Source organism: Ahaetulla prasina, chromosome 1 (genome assembly GCF_028640845.1).
Source record: "Ahaetulla prasina isolate Xishuangbanna chromosome 1, ASM2864084v1, whole genome shotgun sequence".
NCBI lineage: Eukaryota > Metazoa > Chordata > Lepidosauria > Squamata > Colubridae > Ahaetulla > Ahaetulla prasina.
In genome coordinates, this window is record NC_080539.1 from 97,898,480 (window position 1) to 97,926,152 (window position 27,673).

General features: G+C 38.1%; 1 protein-coding gene across 6 annotated transcripts in view; it reads right to left on the minus strand.

Annotated features, from left to right (window-relative positions):
- Nucleotides 1-27,673, minus strand: part of LOC131191618 (SAM and SH3 domain-containing protein 1-like) — a 702,583-nt gene that overhangs the window by 70,993 nt on the left and 603,917 nt on the right. For all 6 annotated transcript variants that reach the window (XM_058169948.1, XM_058169983.1, XM_058169974.1 and 3 more), the window contains exons 3-4: nucleotides 8,869-8,919; nucleotides 8,714-8,763 (exon numbers count right to left, since the gene is read on the minus strand). In XM_058169948.1, coding sequence (XP_058025931.1) covers nucleotides 8,714-8,763; nucleotides 8,869-8,919 — 101 coding nt within the window. The remainder of the gene's footprint in view (nucleotides 1-8,713; nucleotides 8,764-8,868; nucleotides 8,920-27,673) is intronic.

Below are 27,673 nucleotides of genomic sequence, written 5' to 3' on the forward strand. Positions count from 1 at the left end.
CCTATGGCTAAGGATTGAAAAGATTGGGTTTATCATGGACTTAAAGATCTAGTTTAACATCACGCCCGTTATGAAAAATTGGATCAATAAAGGGATGAAGACAATCTGTAAACTATATATCTTTACATTCAGAAAACACAGAGAGACTATGTCAAGAAATATGTCAACCATAAAGCTGCCTTTTTAACTTTAATATGGGATCCTACCTTGCTTTAGGAAGATTAAAACAAACAATGGTTCTGATAACATAAGCAACATTTTCCTCTTCAATAGTGGCATATCCCTGGAAATAGAAATTCTGTGTCCTGCTAAAAACAGGATGAAACACAGGATGCAGGAGGAGGCTTGATTTTCTTTGATCTGCTTTCCTGCCAAAACATGCTTACCTTTTATGGTTGAGTAAACAATGCCAGGACAGCTGCCACCAAGTCCAAGTAGTCAAAGGAGAACCTAGACATCTGAAACTTGATGCCTGGTCGGCATAAGCAGCATTTATTTATTTCTGACACCCCTTAAGTAAGTTCTCCAGTTTTCTTCCAAAACACATAGCCCCCCCCCCCAACTCCTATCAAACTGTTGCATCCATTTGAAAAGAATACACACACAAAAAATTAAGATGTTTAGAAAGGAACATATTGTTAGGTACAATGAATTGTTGAATGAAAAGGGTGAGTTAAAATCCAAATTAGAACTAGAGGCCGACGGTATAACAATGAATTGATTTTCTTATTTGCAAATACAATCCAGATATGATAAAGATGCTAAAGCAGAAGGCTTTTACATTAACACAACTAGTTTTGGTAAGATTTTAACAGGTTCTGGTGACAATTTGATTAGGAAATTGTATGGATATTTATTAGAGGAAAAAATGGGGGAAGAAAAAGTAAAAGAGACAATGATTGCTTGGGGGAAGAATTTTGGTCATGGGATAGATCTAGAGGCCTGGCAGAAATTATGGATGTATAATTATAAAATGACAATGTCTACAGCATATAAAGAGAATTTGTGTAAGATGTTTTACAGGTGGCATTTACCCCCCCGACAAGAATCGCCAGAATGTTCAAGGATAAATCTGAAAAATGCTGGAAGTGTCATCAGACACCTGGATCATATTACCATATGTGGTGGACATGTTGAAGCGAAAAGGTATTGGACTAAAATACACACGTGGTTGGAGAAAATGATTAAAAAACACATAGATTTCAAGCCAGAAGTCTTTCTGTTGGGAATTATACCCGAGATATATACTGGAGACATAAAATTTCTGATTGTGAATATTATTACAGCAGCTAGGATTGTGTTTGCTAAAAATTGGAAAAATGAGAAATTACCTTTGCAAGATGAAATAATCAAGAAGATGATGGAACGTGCAGAGATGAGTAAACTGACATTTGAAATTAGAGAACAAGAAGATAAGCAATATTATATAATATGGGATTTATTTTATCATTGGCTAGAAGAAAAGATATGTTAGAAAAGATAATATAAGATATATGTATGAAAGAGACGTTTATTTTAAGATTGCACAAGAAGATACGTAAACACGCCTTCAGCACATTGCAACTGTTTGATTTTTTGTGTGTGTGTTGGGAAATTTTTTTTTAAAAAATTATATAAAAAAAAATTAAGATGAAGGTGTGTATAGGTAATCCTCGACTTATGACCACAACTGAGCCCAAAAATTCTGTTGTTAAGTGAGACATTTGTTAAGTGAATTTTGCTCCATTTTACAACCTTTCTTACCACAGCTGTTAAGTGAATCACGGCAGTTGTTAAATTAGTAAGACGGTTGTTCAGTGAATCTGGCTTCCCATTGATTTTGCTTGTCAAAAAATTGTAACAGGTGACCATATTACCTTGGGACACAGCAGTGGTCATAAGTATGAATCAGTTGCCAAGCAACTGAATTTTGATCACATGATCATGGGGATCATGCTACAAAGATTGTAAGTGTGAAAAATGGTCATAAGTCGCTTTTTTCAGTGCCACTGAAACCTTGAATGAACTATTGTAAGTCGAGGCTTACCTAAACTTCATTTATTGAAGGGATAGTTGCTATAGGAATGGGGTGCATTCATTATATTGCATGCCATATAAGTGATCCACTTTTCTCCAGCTTTGAATGTTTCACTGTCTAAGCCAGTTTAGTTGGTATGCCTTTTAGCAACACTTTATAGTTGGCAGTTAAGATTTCCCGTAGTCTAACACCAAATGTTATGGTAGATTTTGAGGTATTTGCCTAAAGGAAATTGGACCAAACCACCAACTCAATTCTCACAGACTTTGAACAGATGTCAGCCACTCTAAACAGGGTAGAGCCCTTATTTTGAAATGGGTGCATAGAGTTGCTACCTGTAACCACAGGGTATGGCAATGTCTATTTTCAGTGCACAGGAAAGCTCTTGGCTACCACTGTGGACAAACACACATGGGTTTCAAATAACCAGTGCTCCAACTCCTATTTAATCATCTCATTGCAGATGAAATATTTAAGGTCTGTGAAACAAACTGACAGGGTGTACCTGAGTCTCTACATTCAGTTCAATGCCAAGGTCCCAATACACTAACCTGTTATAAACCACAGCATGCAATACACTCTCGGCTTTCAAGATATTCTGAAATATATACTGTTGATCCAGAACTAGCTATGCTTTTGAACGCAGCAATGAAAACTTAAACCTTTGGAAGAGATTTTTTCCCTTTCCGGTCTGAAAGCTCATCTTTCTCGTTAGCTTTACTCTAACCTTGAAGAATTTAGTAGAACAGCTGTTAAAGTTCTCTGCTACAGTGACATGATTTCAAACATATAAAAGAAACATAATTTTTTACCAACAAAAATATCATACAGATGTCTGTGGTATATTTGCTAAATCGCCTCTTTCAAGTTTCATATAATTTATTAATGCAATGGGAATAAAAGCATTTTAAATCAAAATGCTATACACTGCAAGTCTCTCTTCTAAGAACCAAATTAAACAGTACAGTGGCTGTTGGGTTTACTCCATCCTTAATTCTTGATTCCTTATAGTTTATACATTATTTGATGTTCTGTGATTAGTACTGCTTCAAGATATAATACCTTATACTTATTATTGCTTAGATAATGCTGTGCTTGCGATACACACTTTGTAATAACAGAAACCAGTCAACATGAAGGCAAAAAGTGGAAAAGTTATAAAGGTCTAAACAAGGTAACAATATTGCTTAAGTGTATTCAAGGTAAAAAGGAGAGCTTTACTAAAAAAAATTATTAGGCTTATAGAAAGTAATAAGACCCAAGTGCAGGGTGAATGCTTCTTATGCTTTAGGTCAGGGGTGTCCAAACTTGGCAACTTTAAGACTTGTGGACTTCAACTCCCAGAATTCCTCAGGAATTCTGGGAGTTGAAGTCCACAAGTCTTAAAGTTGCCAAGTTTGGCACCTCTGCTTTAGGTGATCATAAGTACAAAGTAGGAAAGAGATAAGAAAACTTTCCCCATCCCTATCCCCACATTTCTCCATAATTTTTCTACCTGCTCATCTTTTTCCCAACTGAGTACCAATCAATCTTGGCCTTGCCCTTGTTCGGCTAAAATGCTTGAAAGAGTTATTGCAAACCCGGATACAAAGAAATGTCACTAGACTTCATCCTGTGCCCTTTGATTGCTAAAATCAGATCACAATTCCCTTTTCCTGTGTGACAGGGAATATTTAAACCTGATCAGCCTATATGCGTCACAAGGTTCTTCATACAGATCAAATAAGTCATCCATACTTTCTTAAGTTTTAATTAGTGACGCGACATCTTAGGAAAGAGTGTGACTACTAATTATTAATTTTTATACAATGTGGCCTTCGGTTAAGAGATTAGAAGAATGAGCCAGAGGTTGAGTCTTAAGTCAAAGACTAAAATTTTAATGGGCTTCATCACTTGAGATTTGGTTAATACAAATAAGAATGGTATGGATGACACCTAAGATGTGATTTAAAGATTGACTGCGTTACCTGGCATTTGTGTGCTTCCCAAGTGATTTAACAATCCCTATGCAATTTTATTTGTGACAGGACAAACTCAGAAAGCTAGTTTTTGACAGTGTGTTTGCTGGTGGGTTTTCCTGCTTTTACTAATGACATCCTGCACTTGCAAATGACTGACTGCTGAGATTCACTTTCACCTATAAGAAGGTGAATCTAGTTATCAACAAAGCAGCCACTTCTAGGAAACAATTTACGTGAAGGAAAAAGGATGAACCTAATTTTCATGTAGAAGGTAAAGGTAAAGGTTCCCCTCGCACATACGTGCTAGTCGTTGCCGACTCTAGGGGGCGGTGCTCATCTCCGTTTCAAAGCCGAAGAGCCAGCGCTATCCGAAGACGTCTCCGTGGTCATGTGGCCGGCATGACTCAACGCCATGTATGCCCTCATAAATGTGTTTATGGCAACTTTTTACTTTATTTTTGGAGTAACAATTAAATACCCTTGTTGCACTTTAAACTTTTAAAGGTAACAGTGCAATTCACTATCAAACTGATTAATTGTAAGCTGTTTTAAATAAATCAGTTAAAGGGAAGTACAATTTCAAATATACCAGCAGGAAATGGTACAAAATCTCAGTAGAAAGCCAGAGAGAAAAAATACATAAACGAACCAGAAGATTCTGCCATCTCACTGGTGAGTGATTATAATCATTTGCAACACTGAATGAGCCTAAAATGAATAATTTTAGGCTTAGAGGGAAATTTTATTGTTAGATTTATCCTATATTTAATACTTGCCAACTTTATCACTGCTGAACCTCTAAAGACAGTATTAAAGTAAAGCACCACTTGAAGAATATGCATTGAATTATAAGGCAATAAATAATGCTAAAGAGAATTAAGATACTGTGTTTCCAAAGAAATATTTGTGCCATTTTTACTTTCATCTTGCTTTAAAACCATGGAAGCTAAAGTCTCTCTACACCCTGTTTTGTTTAGAACTTAACTCTTCAGTTGTACTGAATCTGGTTATCAAAAGAATATTTCTTATATTAGATGAAAAGTACAAAAGAATCCTTCATAGCATGTAAGAAGGGAAAAAGTGAGATGACTGTTGCCATTACAAGCAGATTATACAAATTTCTATTGCCAGATATCCTCAGGGAGAGGCAATCCCTACAGGTAACCTGGGCCATGAAGGGTTAAAAGATGACTACCAGCACCTTGAATTGCACCTTGAAAACCATAGGAAGCCAGTGCAGGTCACACAGGAGTGGTGTTACATGGGTGAACCATGGGGTAGGCAGAACTATGCATGCCGCTGTATTCTGGACCAGTTGCAGCTTCCTAGAGAATGTCCACATGCAACACATTGTAGTAATCCAAACGGGAGGTGACCAAGGCATGGGTGATCCTGAAGAAGGCCTCTTGACCCAGGAATGTATGCAACTGGTATAAAGCAGATTTGGGCAAAAGCCCCCTTGGCCACCAGGAAGAGCCAAGAGTCTAAGAAGACTCCAATTTGCATACCAAATCTGAAGAAGGGCATGTAACCGCGTCCAGAGTCAGAGATGTCTACTCTCCTGACTCTCAGAGCCAAAATCCTATCTTCAGTTCATCTTGTTAGGGATGAGTCACAGATGATTTCTCCCTATGCGGTGTGTGTGTGTGTGTGTATTATAGCCACCAGGTGCTGATCTGAACAGCATCATTTGCCTTGCATGGGGTAGAGATGCATAATTGGATATAATCAGAAAATTGAGGATCCCAAAACCCAGATGGCCTCTCTCAGTGGCTCCATATAGATGTTAAATAGGAGGGGAGAGAGCCTTGAGCCTTGAGGCACTCCATATATAAGAGCCTAAGGCTGAACCTCTCTTCCCCCACTAGCACTGGCTGGTATCAGACATGGAGAAAGGACATGAACCACAGCAAAACTCTGCTCCCACTCCCAGCTTCAGAAGCAGGCCCAGCGATATAACATAGCTGATGGCCATCAAACAGCCAGCCAGAGACCCAGACAGCCAGGATGGACACCCCCCTCCACCCCCAACATCTTGAACTCACCAAAGATCATCTACAATGATTCACCAATACCGTCTTTAGACCAATAGCCTTGTCTGAATCCTAATTGAAAAGAGTTCATATAATCTGCTTCATCCAAGGCCTTTGTCGGCTAAGAGCACCCCAGTATTTTAACAACCTTCCTGGGAAAAAAAAGAAGTTTGGCGACTTGACATAAGGTATCAAAAACCGTAGGATCCAAGGATGGTCTCTTGAGGAAGGGGCAAGGCTGGTGGAACTCCTCCCTCTGGCAAGGAGGCATTTACTGCTGCATGGACCCAATCACCTTCCAATTCCCTGGAGGACTTAATCAACTGAGAAGTGGCAGAGCTCACAGCATTAAGGTCCCTGTCCACTTCTTGAGGAATGACCAGCTCAAATTCTACCCAGATAAGCAAGCTAGGACATGCCTCAGTTCTTTCCCTGGATCTGCCCAGCCAACTCTTATTCTAAAGCGGAGCAACTTTATTTGACAAGATACCTACAATAATCTTCACAGTGACCCCACAAGGGCTCACCTATCCCCTGCTATTCCCAGGAAGGCCCTGATTATCCAAAATAGGATTACTGGCCAGCCATCTGCATACACAATAAAAGCAGAGAATAAGCATCTTCTTCTGCTCTTAAGTGCCACAAGGTAAATCCTACTGAAGGCTGGTACCTGTGCATAATTTTCTTCTACCAGCAGCACTATGTGCCTTGTGTCATTTCATTTCCAAGAGCCTGGTCCATAAGTCAAGGGTCCCTATGTGATCTGCAACCAAAATGTCCACAAAGAGGCAATCCAATCCAAGGTCCTTGTTACATGCTCATTCCAGGCTGCCACAAAGCTGAATCAAGCAGCAGAGCCTCGGGAGTAAGCTCAAGTTCTACTGGGATCCACTTGCTGTGGACTAATTCAAAATGCTCAAACTCCCTGCAGTGGAGGGAAGCCACAGGAAACTCCTGGACCAAGAGGCAATGTCCATATCAAGGGACTGAAGTTAACATCCCCTAGCCCCAGATCATTTTGCCATTCTCCCAAACCAAACAGCAGATCTTGTTTGACTTCTTCTGCAAGTTTTGCCATTAATAAGCTGCTACCATGGTTCCATAAACTCCCAGACACCTAAAATTCCAGACCCAGAGAAGGCAGGTTGAAGTCCTCCAGAACTATCAGAACTGTCATCTGCACCTCCATAACTGTCTGGTTTGGTTCTGCAACCCAACAAGACAGACACAGACTTCAGAGGATAATTAGAACTGCAGAAAAAAAACAATTGCTACCAACCTGCCTTCCATTGAGGACCTGTATACTGCACGAATCAAAAACAGGGCTGTGAAAATATTTACAGATCCCTTGCATCCTGGACATAAACTGTTTCAACTCCTACCCTCAAAACGATGCTATAGAGCACTGCACACCAGAACAACTAGACACAAGAACAGTTTTTTCCTGAACGCCATCACTCTGCTAAACAAATAATTCCCTCAACATTGTCAAACTATTTACTAAATCTGCACTACTATTAATCTTCTCATCGTTCCCATCACCCATCTCCTTCCACTTATATGACTGTAACTTTGTTGCTTGTATCCTTACGATTTATACTGATATTGTTTCCTGATTGCTTAATTGTAGCCTATGGCTATCAATAAGTGTTGTATCATTAAGTGTTAAATTTGTACCCTATGACTATCATTAGGTGTTTTAAGTGTTGCACCTTGATGAAAGTATCTTTTCTTTTATGTACATTGAGAGCATATGCACCAAGACAAATTCCTTGTATGTCCAATTATACTTGGTCAATAAAAAATTCTATTCTATTCTATTCTATTCTATTCTATTCTATTCTATTCTATTCTATTCTATTCTATTCTATTCTATTCTATTCTATTCTATTCTATAAGCTTGGGAACTTCACTGTCAACTCTGCCACAAAGGCAGGGCCACTGCCAGCCCATGGGGAGGAAGGTAGAAAAAACAGCAAGATCCTTGAGACCCAACTTCACAAAGAAAATGTCATATCTGGCTATGTTTGGGGCACCACCCCTAAAAGTCATTAGAGGCTCCAGAATAACAATATCCATTGCACCACCCCCACCCTGGATTTGCATTTGGTGTCACATTTGAAACATTGGCGGACACATTTCTGAGAAGATCAGCTTACTCATTATGTCTCCTTTGTGCACTTAAATTTCAGTTTGGGCTTCAAATGCCTGTAACACTTGGGGACTTTGGAATGACTTCCATTTCTCAAATGATATGCTCTTGTGTAGGTGTCTGGGCCTAGTACCATACTTCCTATGGCAATAGGTGAAATCATATCCCCATCTGCCCACCTTCATGCAACTATTTTTGAAACTATGAAATTTAGATTTACAAAACCCTGAAGCAGGTCAAAGGGACCCAAGCTGCTAGTTTCCTACACTATTTTACCCACCTGAGAAGTTACATTATTCTTTGTGTAGTGCAAAATCAATAAATTTTCATTCTATTACTCTTGTTATTTGAGCAGGCACTATTTTGTAAAAACAGAAAGTGACAAGAAAATATAACTTGTGAGAATTCGGGGGAAAATACACCAGTGGCAGAGAAAGAAAAGGCTGCCGCTTACTGAATCTTGTGATGTGGTCACGTAGAAGTAAAAACCCTTTGATATGAATTAGTAATTCATCCAGAATGTAAAGCAGAAGTAAAAATGCCTACTTACTTTCTTTCTATTTCTGGTGTGGATGCTACACTGCTGAAGCCAAGGGATTCCTGGAAGAGAAGATTCATTGCTTTGAGTTGAGGCTGAACAACCAAAAGCTTTATTATCTGATGGATGCAGGAACAAAAATAAAGAATTGAATCCATTGTGCTTACTTCAATCTGGGATTGCAGCTGTAGGGATGTGGAGCTGGCATCAGATTTCTCCTGAAACAGAACAGATGTCAAGTTAGTGAAACACACAAGTGTGGCAGTGTTGATAAGCAAAGTAGCAAGACAGCAAAAAGAAGAACAAAGTAGGACACGAACCAAGAGACCACCAAACTATCTCAGTTCAGATGTTTCCAGAAACTGGTTAGAGCACGCTGGTGTGACATGAAAGTAAATTCACAATTTCATTTTATTTATTAGAGTTTCCTCTAAGAGATCTGTGGCATGCATAGCATATCTTCTTCAACATCAGTTCAAAAACAACCCTGTGATGTTGGCTGGGGAGAGAGAAGAGGAGGATTGGCTCAAAATTGTCCCTGAACTTTCATGGCTAACAGTGAACTTGAACCTGAATCTTTTTGGTTCAATACTTTAGCCATCCCATCTCACAAGAACATCTCTATATATCCTGGATTATAGAAAGCAATCATTCCATTGGATGAGAAAGCATCAGCAGTAATATGTTATTTTAGAAGCACTGTTAAACTCTTGTCATAACATCTCTCTTACTTTTTTGTTTTTTTATGCAATTTACGGTGGGAACACTAGATGGCTCAGTATACTGCACAGTTTTGTAAACTGGAAACAAAAGTAATGAGCAGAAGCGAAGAAATAAACAATCCTGTTAACATCTGCATTGCCTTCTAAATCTACTTCTCCAGATGTGGAAAACTGTGTGTAGTGCTGCCACATCTTAAGAAAGATATAACAGAAATGGAAAAAACATTAAAGACTATAACCAAAATGACTTGGGGCTTGAACACATGCTCTTTGAGACACAACACTGAAGATTCTTTACCTCAGAAAACAAATGTGACTGAATGGAGACATGAGTAAAATGCATAAAATTATAGCAAGCAGACAGGGAAGCATAATTCAAAATATAGCAATAACAAAGGGATGAACATCCTCACCTAAAGCCCCAATCAACTGATAATGAAGAATTGGTTACAAAGAGTGGAAGAGGGTTTGATCTGAGTGCATATACAAAGACTCTGACTTATAACTTGGCACTTATCAACGGTTCAAAATTACAAAGGACAAAAAAGCTACTTGCAATCCATCCTCAAAGTTATGACTGCTGCACATAAAGAGGCCTGAAGACACATGATCACATTTTTGGGCTTTAGCAACCAGTCAGCATTTAGGACTGGTTGCTGTGGCCCATGGTCATGTTACCAGAATTAGCAGAAAATGGCAAAAAATATCCATTGGATATGCTGGATTTGCTTAACAGCCACGTGATTGTAAAGTGGTCATAAACTGGGAGTCTAGTTGTGTGGTGTCTTGACTTACAACCACAATGATTTATGATCAAAATTCTGACTTCCATTGTAGTTGTAAGTCACAAATTACCTGTAAATAGTAGTAGTAGTAGTAGTAGTAGTAGTAGTAGTAGTAGTAGCAGCATTTTATTGTATTCATTGGTCAGCTCAAACATGTAAGTACTTTTCAAACAAATGTTAAAAAAAAAAACAAGATTTGTGAATGGACCGCAAAACCATGATCAGTTCAAGGAGAGACTAGAAAGGAGATGAAGGTAGACAACTATATATGACCTATAGCATCAGAACATTTTCAACCTACATACAGTCCCAAACCTAATTCAGTCCAAGAAGTTTATAATTTCCCTGTTGGCTTGTGCAATGCCTTTTCCTTACATCAAGGAAAAAAATGCAAATTTGTACTTAGCCTTAATGTCATTGATTTGGAGAGATGGAAACAAAACAACTTATGAACATGAAGTTTAATGATGTTTTTCTTCTGAGTCGAAAAAGTCTGCATGAAGCAGCCAGAGCAACGAAAACATTAGCAAAAATTAAGTTAGATTGTCTTCATTCTCTCGCCAAAGTAAAGTTCCATAGAAAGCAGATATATGCAACTTCCCCTTTCTTCATTAAGCCAAGTTAACTATCCAGCTGGAAAAGCAATGGGAACATTACTAAGGTTCTTCTTTTGTCTCCTGTCATCCCACCTCCAATGACATAAAACAGCCAGAAAAGGAAGAGGACAGCTCTGCAATTGTGCAGAATCCGGTTCATTTAGGTTTCTACTGAGTGTCAAGGAAATAAAAGAGAGGGATGTTTTACCAGACATTGCAGCTCAACCCACACACCATGAGAAAGCAGATCCTGGCTGGGCACTAAGAGTAATTTTTCTTGCTGGCTTCTGGGTAGCAAATGTTTGGCTTTGTTGAATTTAGTCAGAATTTAAGAGATTGTGCTAGAGATGCTTTTACCTTAGATAAGATCTATATTAATTCACTTTTGTCTTTTTAAAGGAGATACTTTGATTACCTAAGCTGACTATAAACAAGATTTACTATGCACAGCTGATATCATTGTGAAGGGAAGGTAGAGCAGATTCTTCCCTCCTCCTCAAGCCCTCTTAGGGAAAGACCAGCTGCATCCTGTGCTAACAAAATCCAGATTCTGCTCTGTCTGTCTTTCTCTTGTTTACAGCATGAGTAACTTCTCTTGTCCTCGCAACTAAAAAGCCACAGTGTTCTTTGCAAAAAGTAAGCATTGAAATTTGAGAGAGGGAGAGGGAGAGACAGAGAGAGGGAGAGACAGAGATAGAGAGACAGAAAGAGACAGAGACAAAGACAGAAAGAGAGGGGGGTAGAGAGAGAGGGAGGGATGGAGGGAGGGAGGGAGAGAGAGAGAGAGAGAGAGAGAGAGAGAGAGAGAGAGAGAGAGAGAGCACACTGGTTGGTAAATAAGTTTCTCAGTGATAATGAAAAGCTCCATAGGTAGACTGTGTGTATTAGACAATGTGTAAACTTCATAACAGTGGCATGGAATGCTCTTTTCCTCTGGCTTAAAGAGTTACCTTAACTTAGCTTTGAATTTACTTCAGTGAATATGGCAGACATTATGCTGAAATTTAAGCTATTGTCAAAAGTGCTTCAAAATTGTTTTTTGAATAGTAATCTTATTAAGATGTATCATTACAACAACAATAAAAACTAATATAAAAGACCGGAAAGAATAAAAAGTAGAAGATGCAAAAAAGGGGAAAAATAGAAAGAGAAATAGAAAAAGAAAGGAAAGAAAAATAGGAATATATAAAAAGAAAATAAGTAATATATAAATAAGTAATTTCCCACCTTCATCACAGTAAGTGACAATTTTAGTAACATTACCTTCTCTTAAAATAGGATCATTTCCCCCCTTTTATCTATAAACAAAACCTCCTAAAACATCATCATTTCAGGTCTGATATCAACAAAAGTCCATTGAGAATTACCAGAGATAGCAACTTATCTATTTTAACCTTGAACAAATAAACCAACTTTATATCCCTTCCTTTTATTTCTAACAATTTCAATCTTTAATCCTTTAATAATGTCCCAGAATTTTATCTCATTTGTTCTTTTCAAAAAATTATTTAAACTTTAAGGTGCCTGTTTTGCAAACCCAATATAGAAAAATTATCCCGGTCATTCTCTTGGTTTGCTGTTTAAATACCCCTTTTAATTATTAAGACATCAGCCAGTTTCTTTTGTATGACCAGTATAACATCTTTTCCTACATTATTTTTGTAGCCTGTCATTTTAAAATCCATTTTCAACTCAGTCTCATTCTTGTCAAGCAGAACTTGTTCCTCTTCCACTTTAGACATTGAATATCTATAGAGGCAGACACTATTAAAATTAGCTTCTGGGTCCATTGTTCAAAAATATCCTTCAATATATCCAGTCTGTAAAATATGTTTATCCATTCTTTGTTCTTCTTTAATTGTAATCTTAATTTTTTTCTAATTCTAATCACTAATTCTAGTGCCAAATTTTTAAAATCTTGGTAGAACACAGGTGTAAAGTCCTGGAAGAGGTTAGATGTTCCTGGTCTCCAAAGTGACCACTGCCTTGGCATCTCATTTCATTTTCATCTCTGAGGAAAGTCTGGGGAGGGGAGATTTCCCTTGTCCCTTTGTCATGATGTGATAACTTCCCTGTCCAGGTGAATTAGACTGGGGTGGGCTATCCCAGGCACCCCAATAGATTCCAGAGGGTATTTAAGAAGTTTTCAGGGAGCTGCTAGGCAGTTCTGTTGCATGCCTGGTTAGTCACTGTCAATAGGAGGTGAGATAGGCTCACGAGCAATCTGTGTGCTCATTTCAGGTGGCTCCTTGGTTTATTAAAGAGCTCTAGCAGACAAATTAGAAGCACCTTTTAAAATTTATCTGTATATTCTTTATATTCAAATAACTAATAAATAAAATATAAGGAACACTTGGGAAGACAGTGGACGGAAACCAAAAGTACTATTTGCCAACACAAGTATCACCTCAAGATTTGGGCCTACAACATTTATTTATTTATTTATTTATTAAATTTTTATACCGCCCTTCTCCCGAAGGACTCAGGGCGGTGTACAGCCAAAAGATAAACATAACAATAATAGAGATAAAGCACTCTAACCTCACCTACTTTATTGTATCAATGGCCTTCTTTAGTGACTCTCTGTTCCAGATTTAACATCAGGTAGATCTCCCATCTGGCCACTATACTTTGTACAGCACTTTGCTAGTTAGTCATTGTTAGTAACTCGGTTTCAAAGGACACAGTGCCAACAGTCCTGAAAGTAAGCTATGTTGCATATTGTTCTTAAGAGGGCCTCCTTGCACTGGCTATTTTTTTGACAACTACTGCCCAGTCTAACCTTTAAAAAATGTTATTGAGACAGCGGTCAGGATGCAGCTAGGGTATGCTCTGAAAGAGGAAATTTATTTGGACCCTTGTTAGTTATGATTCAGCTTATGACATGTGACAGAGACAACACTGATTGCTCTAGTGCCATGATGGTAAACCTATGGCATGCATGCCACAGGTGGCACTCAGTGCCCTCTCTGTGGGCGCGTGAGCCATTGCCCCAGTTCAGCTCTGCCACGCTTTCATGCATACCTCCCTCTGGCCAGCTGGCCAGTCTCTGTTGCGCACGCGCAGGGGACAGGCCACGTGCTGGGGGTGCACACATGCACAGGGCCATGCGCAGATTGCATTTGGGGGGTTTGGGCGCACGCACACACTTGCATGCACACATACATGTGCTTTGGCCATTCAGCCCAGAAAAGATTAGCCATCACTGTTCTAGTGGATTACCTCCGTCAGGATCTAGATAGGGATAATGTGTCCCTTCTGATCCTTTTAGACCTTTCTTTGGCTTTCCATACTTGTGATAACTATATCCTTCTAGATTACTTACAAAGTTAAATTGGAACTATGAAAGGTTTTTTAATGGATTAAAATCAGTACAGTTATTTTAAAAAACCTGAATTTGGAAACAATAATACATCTCTATGAAAAATCATCCTTACAACATATAACCATTTATTTAAAATGAACTTTAGCTTATATGAGAAGTGTTGCACAATGCTTATAATTCACACAACTGAAGCCATATTATAAAATTTACAAACAAAAACAGATTTTCCAATAGTTCCAATTACTAAAGCGTGTATTTTAAGTTTGTCTGTACTAACCCAAGCTGTCCTTTTCAGCCCTCACTCATAGTACGACATGGGAAATTTTCTGCTTCATTACCTTTACATATAAGCACTGGAGTTTATATGTTGTATTTAAATGAAAACATTTTGCACTGAATGCAGCATAAATGAGGGGAAGGAGAAAGAATTATGGACAATTAGTTAAAACTGAATTTTCTAATAGATGTTTCATTTAAAAAACAAACAAAACCCCACTTTTAGTAGACATAATCATGACTAACATGTTATTCTCAAGTAGCGTAAGAAACTATTTGTATAAAAAATATAAAGGATTAAAACCAAAGATGTAATCAAATATGAAAGGAACGTTTTAACACCCCATACAATTTTCTAGTTAACTAAAAAAGGAAAACAAACTATTACTTGGGTAGAGGAAATGCAAGCAATTTGAATATGAACGACTATTTATTTTTCTTAATTCAAAACGTCTAAATTCCACCAATTTGTCAAGGGATTATCGGTATATAATTTCCTCACTTTACAAACTACAGGAATTATATATCCAACTTTTTGACAAACAACAGATTGAAACATGGGTTTCTGAGTCAGGTAAAACAAATTATGCCAAACAATAAATCAATGATGTAAGTAATGCTTCACGATGACACTCAATTAAAAGCACATACTGGAATAGGCCAGTCTTGCAATGAAAACTGTTACCAAAACCACACAGCTAAAGAAAGCTAACAAATCCAGCAGATTTTAGTTACACAATCAAGCAAGACATGAATCTCTTCACTCTATGTCTGAAATGACCTCAAAAAATGAAATAAAAACGAACAATACAGTACATGGACCCTAAAATTCTGCAGCCACTACTGCTTACTGTGGGCTGACAATAATCTAGTAACTATATAAGCCGGGAAAATGCTGTCTAACATAAAAGGTGTGCAACTGATGTTAAGTCTGACCTCACAGTCAATTATACTAAATGAAGATTTATTTCATCTTAACAAAGATTATTGAACTACAACTTGGAATGCTTTTAACTACCATGGGCAGTAAGTAGTGAATTGTCATTTAGGGGTATTTTAAGGACTACAGAGCTCTAATTCCCATATTAACATTTTGCTAAACTTACATTCTAGCATTAAAATATGCTTATTCTCATTATCTGACAGTTCCAACACTTCTCAAGCCAAACAGAGAAAGACAGAAATGAGATGATAACCTGAGTTATGCATTTTATTTGTACTTTGCTATATTTTTAATATTATTCTTTCAGCATTGTTTCTATTTCATAACTTTATACTGATCTCTTTTGCTTTGGATGGCATATTTCATCTCTTTTAAAAAATTATATATATTTCTTTTTCTTTCATACTTGTGCTAAAAGAAAGAAAGAAAGAAAGAAAGAAAGAAAGAAAGAAAGAAAGAAAGAAAGAAAGAAAGAAAGAAAGAAAGAAAGAAGCAAGCATTAAATTCTCTGTGACATCCAGATTTTTGGAGATAAATTTCAGAGCTCTCTATACTAGATTCAGTTTTGCCCTATGGTATGAAATAAGAGAATTTATAGCACCTTACAATATAAATTCATATCAACAGACTTAAGAATACGATAACATTCAGCATGATATAAAACACTGCTTATAAAATTTAGCTCTAATAGCAGTGCCAAAGTGACAAACTCATTTCTACAAGCATGCCTGCAGGTACAAATGAAAAGAACAAATTTCTTTCAAACATGCAATTAGATATTTTCACAGCTGGATAAACTTTCCATCCAGCTGCTGGAGTGGGGCCTCTTTCTGAAAATAAACTGTACTGTCAAAAACAAAGAAATGCCTGCAAATATAATATGGCCCAATTGTTACAATGTGGGCTTGAAGAAATTTTTTGGATGTGCTTTTTGACTCACATAGCGGATTGCATAATAATGAAATCAACAATCCATAATAAAACTTCGAAGGAAAAGTCTCTTTCGTACCCTTTCCCTTACTTTTAAAATAAAAGGGCTTCTTACAAAGGATTTTACTAAAGCTCATATATTCCATAATTGTGATAGTAGGAATAGTAGTAGCAATAAAAAAGTAAGGATGTGAACCCCTTCTTAATGGATTATCAAAGAAATTTCTCTCTTTATAATGAAGAGAATCAAGAATTCTATTTGGCCCAGAATAGCCACCATAATAGCCACCTGGGTGATGTTGTTCCTTCCTACTGAATTTACATTGATCATGTTAGGTTCTACATAAAGTAAGGTTCTACATTTAGGCAAAAAAAAAAAAAAAGCACAGGTACCGTATATATAGTAGTAGTAGTAACTGTGAGAGGGATCTTGGAGTTCTAGTGGACAACCATTTAGATATGAGTTCTGGGCTACATAAACAGAGGGATAGAATCAAGATCACATGAAGTGTTAATACCACTTTATAATGCCTTGGTAAGGCCACACGTGGAATACTGCATTCAGTTTTGGTCGCCATGATGTAAAAAAGATATTGAGACTCTAGAAAGAGTGCAGAGAAGAGCAACAAAGATGATTAGGGGACTGGAGGCTAAAACATATGAAGAATGGTTACAGGAACTCGGTATGTCTAGTTTAATGAAAAAAAGGACTAGGGGAGACATGATAGCAGTGTTCCAATATCTCAAGGGCTGCCACAAAGAAGAGGGAGTCAAGCTATTCTCCAAAGCACCTGAGGGTAGAACAAGAAGCAATGGGTGGAAACTAATCAAGGAGAGAAGCAACTTAGAACTAAGGAGAAATTTCCTGACAGTTAGAACAATCAATAAGTGGAACAACTTGCCTGCAGAAGTTGTGAATGCTCCAACACTGGAAATTTTTAAGAAAATGTTGGATAGCCATTTGTCTGAAATGGTGTAGAGTTTCCTGCCTGGGCAGGGGGTTGGACTAGAAGACCTCCAAGGTCCCTTCCAACTCTGTTATTATGTTATGTTGTCTTTTGCAGGTGGCTCTACAATTGTAAAGCTTGTCGATCAGAAAGGTCGGCGGTTCGAATCCCTAGTAGAGGTCTCCTGCGTGAGCAGGGGGGTTGGACTAGATGACATCCAAGGTCCCTTCCAACTCTGTTACTGTTAAAATATATGATATAAAATTTAACATATAAAATACAAGATTAAAATATGTACAGATTAAACAGATCTGGCCCAGAAATTAGCAATGTTACTTGTGTTCCGTCGTGCTGCCATGAGATCCTCAAGCATACACTGATTGGGACACAAAGGGCAGGTATACATATGAGTTGTTGTCTGCAATGTCATCACAATAGCAAAGAGCAAAAGCAACCAGGAGCATCCAAAGTGTAATGAGGTGCTCATTTCCATTTCAAAATTGCTACTGACAGGTGTCTCTGCAAGATCCAGCTGTTTCATGAACCTGGCACAGACAATATGTTGGCAGGGGAATTCTGGGAGTTAAAGTACACAAGTCTTAAAGTTGCCAAGTTTAGAGACCCCCCAGCTATAAGCTCCCTGCCTTCATACATGCAATGCAGCGCTATATAAAGTACAATATGTAACCTCACTCTCACACCAATACCAATGGCAAGTATTTTGGATTAAAAACTCCTCTTCCAGAGACATTACAGTTAAAAGCAGAATAGTTTCATTTTTAAAAAACATCAAGAGATATAATCATTGATTGATATTCCATCTCACATAAGAGTTGACTTATATAGTGTGCACCTAGTTTCCTGAATGCTACTGGAAAAGTTTACTTTCTCAAGGAGAGTTGGTCAATGTAGTCAACATATCTCCTCTTATTATAACAGACTTTTAGTTTCTTGGAAAACAAGAAAGTAAAGAAGGGTATGAAGACGCTATGACGCATTGCAAAAGTGCTATATTTATGATTATCTGCCAGCTGACAAAAATGTAAGTATGTGCCTAGTGGAACAAAGTCCTCAATGCGCCTTTGAAGCCATGGTAGTAACCTATGGTTTCGTAAACACAACTACAGAGTCCCACTCCTGAGGTGCTATGCTGAGAGAAAAAAAAGCAGAAATGAACATCCCCCTAACGAAAAAGCCAATGTTGCTATAAAAGGGGGCTTATTACTTACAGGATTAAAGTCTGCATTTATTTATTTATTTTATTTGTCATAACAATATATACAAGCATTTCATAAAGGATTATATAATATATAAACATATATATGAGGAGAAACGAGGTACTATAAACATATATATACATAGGGGAAGAAACAATAGGACAGGAACGGTAGGCACATTTGTGCTCTTATGCACGCCCCTCAGAGTCCTCTTAGGAAAGTGGTGAGGTCAACCGTGGATAGATTTTGAGTAAAGCTTTTGGGGTTATGAGAAGAAACCACAGAGTCAGGTAATGCATTCCAAGCATATACAATTCTGTTACAGAAATCGTGTTTTCTGCAATCTAAACTGGAGCGGTTGACATTGAGTATAAATCTGTTGGTAGCTCTTGTGATATTGTTATTGAAACTAAAGAAGTCATTGACAGGAAGGACATTACAACGGATGATTTTATGAGCTAAACCTAGGTCCTGTCGAAGGCGACGAAGTTCCAAGTTTTCTAGACCCAGGATATCAAGTCTGGTGGAAGACAACAACTATTTAGTCAGGACTTTTTGCTGGTTGTCAGAAACCCAAATAAAGGTTTATGGTTTTGTTGATAAATAAAAACGGACAGTACAGCATGGTTTAGTTTATCAAGGGAAACTTTCTCAAAGGAGAGGGAAGGCAGGCGGTGCAGATGCTGGCTGGCATGGAAAATGGGAGCCTTAAATTCCAGAGGAACTCTGGGAAGAGTGGAGGGTAGACATGGCTAGCAAGCAAGCTGGACCTAGCCCATGCTCTCTATCACAGATTTACAGTTTTAATGAAGAACAATGTGGGCCAGTGTACTTGAGTTGGATTGCACATTATTTATATAGCTGAAGGTGTATTATTTCCGGGGCAAATCTGGAGAAAATTGTTGAAGAAGAGAACTGAGGACAGAATCTGAGGAAGTGGATGTACCATAAAACAGGATCTACCCTGAGCAGCTGATCCTCCAAGGATCAAGCATGAAGGAAAAATCAAAGATTGTATCACCCTGAGAAAAGGCAACTACCAAAAAGAATAGTGCTGACCGAATGGTAAGCCTTAACTCAAAATTAGGATAGGCTATATAGGAGATAGAAATAGAGCAATAGATTAAGCCAAACATATGGGCTATAATATTGTTAAGAGATAAAAAGTTCAATTTCACTACAGTTTGGAATAGTATTAAAAATGGGAGAGACCAAGCTTGGCATCTCTGGTCATAAATTTATTAACTCTCTGAAGACTGTGCCTGGGAAGCTGAAAATAACATGCTTGCTTTGACATCTCGTTTGCATAAAAAAGAAAAATCTGAAATTAAGTTTTGCACTGAGTTTCTATCAAATCCTGAAAATCCAGAGGCTGTCTTTGTGGCAGATTCTTCTCATGCTGAACTTTCTAGAAGCGAGATATTCAAGGTTGGGACTACGTGGTCATTAAAATCATATGATTGTCTATGATGAAATGGTAGACTATGTGGAGCTACAGGACCAGATAGTGTTATTTAAATAATTGGGTGGTGCTGTGAATTGTTACAATGCTCATTGTTTCATTCATTGTATTTCTTCCTGAAGTTGAGGCAACATATATAACTCTCCCCACTCTATAATTTTTCCTCACAACAACCAACCTGTGCGGAAGGTTGGGCAAAAAGAGAATGATCCAAAGTCATTCAGTGAACTTCCGTGCTGTGAATGGACTTGAATTTGGATCTCCCTGCTGCTGGTTCAATGACGTGCCTACCATACCACAATGGAAACAACTGTTGAGGTCTTGAAAGCAAAATTTATGTCATTGGGCAAGAAAATAACTATTTATTTATTTATTTATTTATTTAATCAAATTTTTATACCGCCCTATCTCCCGAAGGACTCAGGGCGGTTTACAGCCTGATAAAAATACAAATATAATACAAAATAAAATACTAATTAAAAAACTTATTTAAATAGGCCAAAATTTAAAATTACAATTAAAATAATAAAACCCCATTAAAATTAAATTTAAAAATTAAAATTCTAGGCCAGTCCTGCACAGATAAATAGATGTGTTTTAAGCTCGCGGCGGAAGGTTCGAAGGTCAGGAAGTTGACAGAGTCCTGGGGGAAGTTCATTCCAGAGGGTGGGAGCCCCCACAGAGAAGGCCCTTCCCCTGGGTGTCGCCAGTCGGCACTGCCTGACAGACGGCACCCTAAGGAGTCCCTCACTGTGAGAGTGCACAGGTCGGTGGGAGGCAATTGGTGGCAGCAGACGGTCCTGTAAGTAGCCCGGCCCTAAGCCATGGAGTGCTTTGAAGATAGTTACCAAACTAAAGACAAATTAGAAATGTCAGAAATAACAGCAAAAGTAAAAGACACGATCCTCATGCAGAGGAAATCTCAGAACAGAAGGAGAGATATCAGAATAGTTTGAACAATTCTCTCACTGTAACATTCAGATCTCACCATGTCTGTTTAGAAGCTCATTCCATGACTTTACATTTCATATCTCATCTGAAATTATTCTGAAGCAATGTATTTATCATTACCATGTTACGGTCACCGAAGATGAATTCAACATAAATTAAACAGTCTTTGCTTAATAAGCCTTAATATCTAGGTTTTCCTGTTATTAGTCTTCCCTCCTTCCCATTCTTTCTTCAGACTTGAGTTACTGCCAGATTGTGAAACCACTGTAGCAAAACATGATAATCTGGGGTTTAAACTTCTGAGAATGAGCTCTTGTAATTCATTTGCTACAAGCCTATCTGACAAATTCTTGAAGTCTTTGCATAGAATTCAGACACTGGGGCTGTTGTCTGGATACCAAAATATGTGGCGTTGTTATCTCTAGTTAATTACTCATTCTCTAAAACTCTCTGGTGGCATTGCAACTACTACATGGCCTTGCCTGCCTGTTAGTTAACAGAGCTGCTTTTCTTGCACATATTTAGTTTAACCAGCAGCGGTTAACACTTCGGTTTTTTTGGCTAATGCTTTCTATCATCTCAGATTGCATATATGAGAACTTATACAACATTGTGTTTTCATTGAAACAGAAAGCCCAAGTGAGATATAGGCATTTAGAATATTTTATTTTAGTTCTGGGAATAATTCTGTTGTGTTAGTTCTAATTTTAACAGCTTTAGAGTATTTGGTTAGCCCTGCGGTTATGATTTTAATAATAATAATACAAGGGAGCAGAAATACTTCGTAGCGAATTCACTTTCCTTCCCCCCCCCCGACCTTTTTCTCCATTCTTCTTTCTTCCTTCTTTCTCTCCTTGCTACAGGGACAGACATGTGAAATTCAGGCTGCAGTCTTATCTATACATAAGATGTCCTGAATGCAGAAAGTTACTTTTGGAACACACTTACATGTATTGTGTTAATTTTTCCCCACTTTCTGAGAGCTAAAGATCTGGGATGTGTGTGTGTGTGTACATGTACATGCATATATGCATTTTTATTTTTCTTGGTCACCTGAAAGCTATGGCTTGCCAATAGTGAATTGTCCAGTCCTTCCTTTTGAGAATTAATCACACCGGTTTTCCTTTATGGTCACCATTTACAAGGAGACAATCCACAGTGTCAGCATTCCAGAAACAACCCCCCTCCAATTAAAAACTCTGAAGCAAACATTTCTCAACGTTTTTTTTAATTGAGTAGGTATACTGGCACATCTGGGAAAACCCGAATCTGAGAGTTCCGGGTTTTCCCTCAGTAAATCAAAAAACCCCAAACCATCCCCTCAATCATCAGTCAATCACATGCTCCAATCACCATTCCTCCCATCTCGAGACAGCACTCCAACCACTCCTTCTCCAGATGCAGGATTGTCCTGATCTTGACTGAAAGGAAGAATGCTATTTTGCCTAAAACCAATCCCTCTACGAAAATCCCCCCTTCTACTTTCCCACACAGAAGGTGTGGAAGCTTCTGGCCTAATATGGCTTCCAAAGCTGACACATAGTCTCTTTGCTTGGAATTGACTTAGAGCAGGGGTGTCAAACTTGATTTGATTGAGGGCTGCATCAGGATTGTGTTTGACCTCGGGAGGCTGGGTGGGCATGGCCAGGGCCAGCTTGACATCCATTTTCGGCTGCGACAGGTTCCTGCAATCCTCTGCCAGCAAAAACATGCATGGCCCCTTCCAGCTCCATTTTTTATTGTGATTGCCTCCTACAGATCTCTGCGTGCCCCCCCAAGCTCTGTTTTTGCTGGTAGAGGGCTGCAGGAGTTCATAGTGGTTAAAAACGGAGCTTGGGAGGGCTGCGGGTCTTGAGTTTCACCCCTGACTTAGAGGCAAGAAAACACTGCTCCATCAGCTGATGAGATACTACTATCTCATGAGTGAATAAGGTTGCTCAAAGCATCTGAAGGACCGCTTCACTAGACATGTGCACAGAAACAAAGGTCCCCTCTCCTTGAGGTGGTGAACCAAGCACAGTCTCTGGCAACTTAGCATCACTGCTTCCTTTCCCAGTCCTCCAAGCGTGGACATTCGCAGCTCCTTCATTTCATGGGCAGCCTCATGAAGACAGCTATTCATGCTGAGTCTTGTGGAGGTTTGCCTGATTCAGCCCTTTGGGGATAGTTGCTTTGCTCATGTCAACAAGCCCTGCAAAGCATTCATGTAGCTGTTTTACTTATTAATGAATAATAAAGAACTAGAACTAAAATAATTTTAAAGGCTTCGCTTCTGCAACTGTTTCCAAGGAAGATAAATTGAATCTAAAGAATGGCATTGATTGCAATCAGAGTGCTTTTAAAACTAAAGCAGGTCAAGGCAGCCAAATAAATAAATGGGAAGGAGCAAAAAGTAAATTATTTTTATTCTAAAGACATTTTCAATTTGCAAACCAAATCAGGTTGTAGAAATATGGTATGGTACTTTATTATGAAAGTATGACAGTATATCATATGCATTTTTATTTTTCATTATGGACTATTCCATAATCATATAAATACATACATTTGTGCTCCATTGATATTTTAAACCAATTCATAATGACAATATCTTTGGTTCAGCATTATCAATGTTTATTTTCCTCTGTCTGTACAAGGTGTACAAAGCAAAAAGATAGCTGGTTGTTCTACTTGTCTTTCAGTCCTAAATACTGTACTGATTCAAAAACTTAATATAAAATGAAGTTGCTTTATTTCAGAATAAGCCACATCTTTTGATATCAGTTTAGATACAGCCTACTATTTTTTCAATCTTATTCTTGGTCTATTGAAGACACTGTTAGCAGTGGAAGGTATTAAAGTAAACAACAAAGGCTTAATATAGCTAGCCACTGGATAAAAGCAGATGTGTGAAAGGGCACGTGAATTCTACATCCAGCTTAGCACTATGTTGTTTGATAAAGTCACAGCATTCACAAACACTTATTTCATATTAAGGGTTTTTATGTCATCTACAAGAAAATAGAAAAGCAACCAGTCTTTGTTAAGGCTTGTAAAAAAAAACTTCATGGAAAACCTTATATTTAAGGAAGTTGGTATCAACTGCTCATATATTGTTCTTCCTCAACATTTTTGGTCTTCTCCAATAGCAGATGCTCAAATTCTTTAACAAGGCTAAGAAGTTAATCTCTTAAAAACCCTCTGATCTGCAATATTCACAGCATGAATAATGCAACATGCCAAAGTAATTAGAAAAACAAGTCAAAAATTTTTAAACTTGTGAATATTTATTTTGACAATATATTTTAAAAATTATAAATCAGTAACAAGAAATTAAGATGATCAAATAACTAATTTAACCTTTTCTAAAGATTCCCAACTTGGCAGCGGTGAAGTGCTACCGGATTGGACCAGATTGTTCGATCCGGTAGCAATCGTGGCCGGTAGTTCGGTGATCCAGTAGCAATGGCTCGGCCCACCTGCCCGGGCATCATTACTTCCTGGTTTTAACCAGGAAGTAATGTGTTTTTTGCACATGCGCAGAAGGTCTGCGCATGCATGTGACATGCGCACACACTTCCGAGCCAGTAAGGAAGGTAAGTAGATTTCATTCCTGCAATTTGGCAAGAATGGTTTTCAGTTATAGGGTCTCAAGTTGTCCTAAAACATCTTGTTTTAAATCTATGCCCTTAACAAATCAAGAGAAGAATAATCCAGCACAGTTTCCACGGCCGATTTGAGAAATATGATTAGCTTCTATAATACTACTAAAATTGTGGCATATAATCCAGAATCCCACATGAGCCTCTCTCTGTAGTAAATCAATACTAAAGCAATACAACATTCTATTTCTGGGAACAAATGGATAAAGAGAAAAATGACAGGTATATCAAATCTAGTTTCTGAACTGCCAGGGGACATCTACTTTGCCTGCAGGGGACATCTAGTTTACTTGCTGATTGACCAAATGCTGTATTGATAGATTTTAGCCCAATGTATCAAGGCAATGCTTAAAATCTTTGAAGTAGATCTGTTCATGGCAGAAGGACACAGTACTTGTTAAGTCATCATCACAATGGAATATGGAAACTATATTATTGTTGGTAATTAAGGAAATAGAATTAACAAAATATGAAAAAGAATTGATTAGAATTATGATTATAATAGGTAGAATTATAATAGCTAGATATTGGAAACTAGATGTGATTTTTAGAATAGAAGAGTGGAATTCTGAAATGTGGAAATTAGCTTTAAATGATAAAATGACATGTGATATTAAAATTAGAAGTGGTGTGTATAAAGAAGATATTTTCTGGAAGACTTGGAAACCATTTGTGGACTTTGCGCTTGCAACATTGGACGCTTCGGTACCTGTACCTCGAGAACGTGGATTTTGGCGATCGTGAGGATATATCCGAAGACCCAAATCTTCCTTTTTTTTATGTATAGCACAAGGGTGTAATAATGTATTTTCTTTTTGTTTGTTTGTTGCAAAAAAAGTAATAATAATAAAAAAAAAAAGTCATCATCACAAACTGATCCAGTTGGTGTCCTCCTTTATCATTCTCTTGTGTAGTAGAGTAAGGAAGGCTGTGGTCAAATCCATCAGAATTAATAAGAATCACCTTGCCTGTTAATCAATAGATATGTATGTACAAAACATGTCACCAAAGCTGCAAAGTATTTCTCTTATATGATGACATCCCTTGTTGAAAAATACAGGTAGTCCTCAATTTACAACAGTTCATTTAGTGACCATCCATTTAGTGAAGTTATAACGGCACCAAAAAAATGACTTATGACCATTTTTCACACTTATGACCTTTGTAGCATCCCCACAGTAATGTGATTTATATTCCAATGCTTGACAACTGACTCACACTGACTTGGGGTCACATGATCCCGTTGCGACCTTCTGACAAATAAAGTCAACGGGGAAGCCAGATTCACTTAACAACCATCCTAATAACTTAACCACTGCAGTGATTCACTTGACAAATGTGGCAAGAAAAGTCGTAACATGGGGCAAAACTCACTTAACAAATTTCTCACTTAGCAACATAAGTTCTGGGCTCAATTGTGCTCATAAGTCGAGGACTGCCTGTATAGCATGATAATAAACTTTGCATTTCATTCTGATTTTACAGCAGAATAAAATACAGTCCTAAGTAAGGTGTATATATATTCGCTTTCTACCTACTTCCGAAATAGTGTAGCAAAGATGACACAATTATGATCAGTCATGAGTCACTGTCTTTTCTCTCGGAAAATGATCTCTGCATTATGTTGAGAAGAGGAGCACACTGAATCCCCAAAATGATCAGACCAATACCTAACAAAAGATATTCATCTATCCTGGCTGCTGTGTTTTTAAAGCAATGGCAACAAACCCTTCTAAATTTCCTCCCTCTTTCTTCTGTTACAGATAGGCAGAGATATGATAAAATATGGATAGACAGAGGGAAAGGTCTGATGAATTAGCAAAGAGATTTTACATCATCAACTACAGATTAAGTTGGCCCAGGGCTATATCCAAATCACTTACAATATAAAGAATTCTACTTGGTGCCTTTATGAAAAAGAAAGGGTCGAAAAAGCTCACTTGAACTAAAGACGGAAGTTTTTAATAAAGAGTCATATTTTCCCAAATACAGACATGGGTTACTGATAGATGATACAAATGATATTCTAATACCGTAAATAGGGTGATAATGAAAGCAAGAATGCAGCAAAGACTAAATCAGCGGTTCTCAACCTGTGGGTCGCGACCCCGTTGGGGGTCGAATGACGATTTGCCAGGGGTCGCCTAAGATCATCGGAAATATGGGAAGTATACTTGCGAGTCGAAGAATCGCGCTCCAATGGTTGATTCCACAAGCCAGCTGCAGGCTCTTCAAATCGCTAGCCAAATTCAGCTTCAGGCGCGATGAATTAAAAAAGAGAGAAATCTTTGCTCTGATGTCTCCCTCTCAAGCCAGCTGCAATCACTTCCAATCGCTAGCCTAATCTGGTTTCAGGCGCGATAAACTTATAGGGGAGGAGTCTCCGCTTTAATGCCTCCGTTCTCAAGGCAATCACAAGCAGTTCAGATCGCTAGCCAATACAGCTTCAGGCGCAATAAATTCAAAACGAAAATAATTTTACGGTTGGGGTCGCCACATCGTGGGGAATTGTATTAAAGGGGTCACCACATCGTGGAGAATTGTATTAAAGGGGTCGCAGCACTTAAAGGTTGAGAACCACTGGACTAGATAGAGGCAATCTGTCTGTCTCTTGCTGAATAAGGATAATGGATGTCCCACTGCTCTGTTTCAGTTACAAACATACATTTGTGTGTGGGGGTCTTTAATTTTCAGAGCAAATTAACACTGGTGTTGCAAGTAAAGGAGTGAAACAGAGAAATCTCTTAAAGTGGTGCTTTAGCAACCCATCATTTTTCTTCTGGCAAAGCATTTGTTATATATTTAGCTTGCTCACTGTCAGCATGCTTTCATGAAATCCTAATCTAGACATCAGTAAGTATGGGCCTCTGGTGGCTCAGCAGACTAAGTCTGTCTGTTATTAACACAGCTGCTTGCAATTACTGCAAGTTCAAGTCCCACCAGGCCCAAGGTTGACTCAGCCTTCCATCCTTTATAAGGTAGGTAAAATGAGATTGTTGGGAGCAATAAAAGTTGACTTTGTATATAATATACAAATGGATGAAGACTATTGCTTAACACAGTGTAAGCCGCCCTGAGTCTTCGGAGAAGGGCGGGATATAAATTCAAATTAAAAAAAGTAATAAAATGAAGGGGAAAAAATTCCCTCTTGACCATCCGGCTTGATTTTGTGCCATT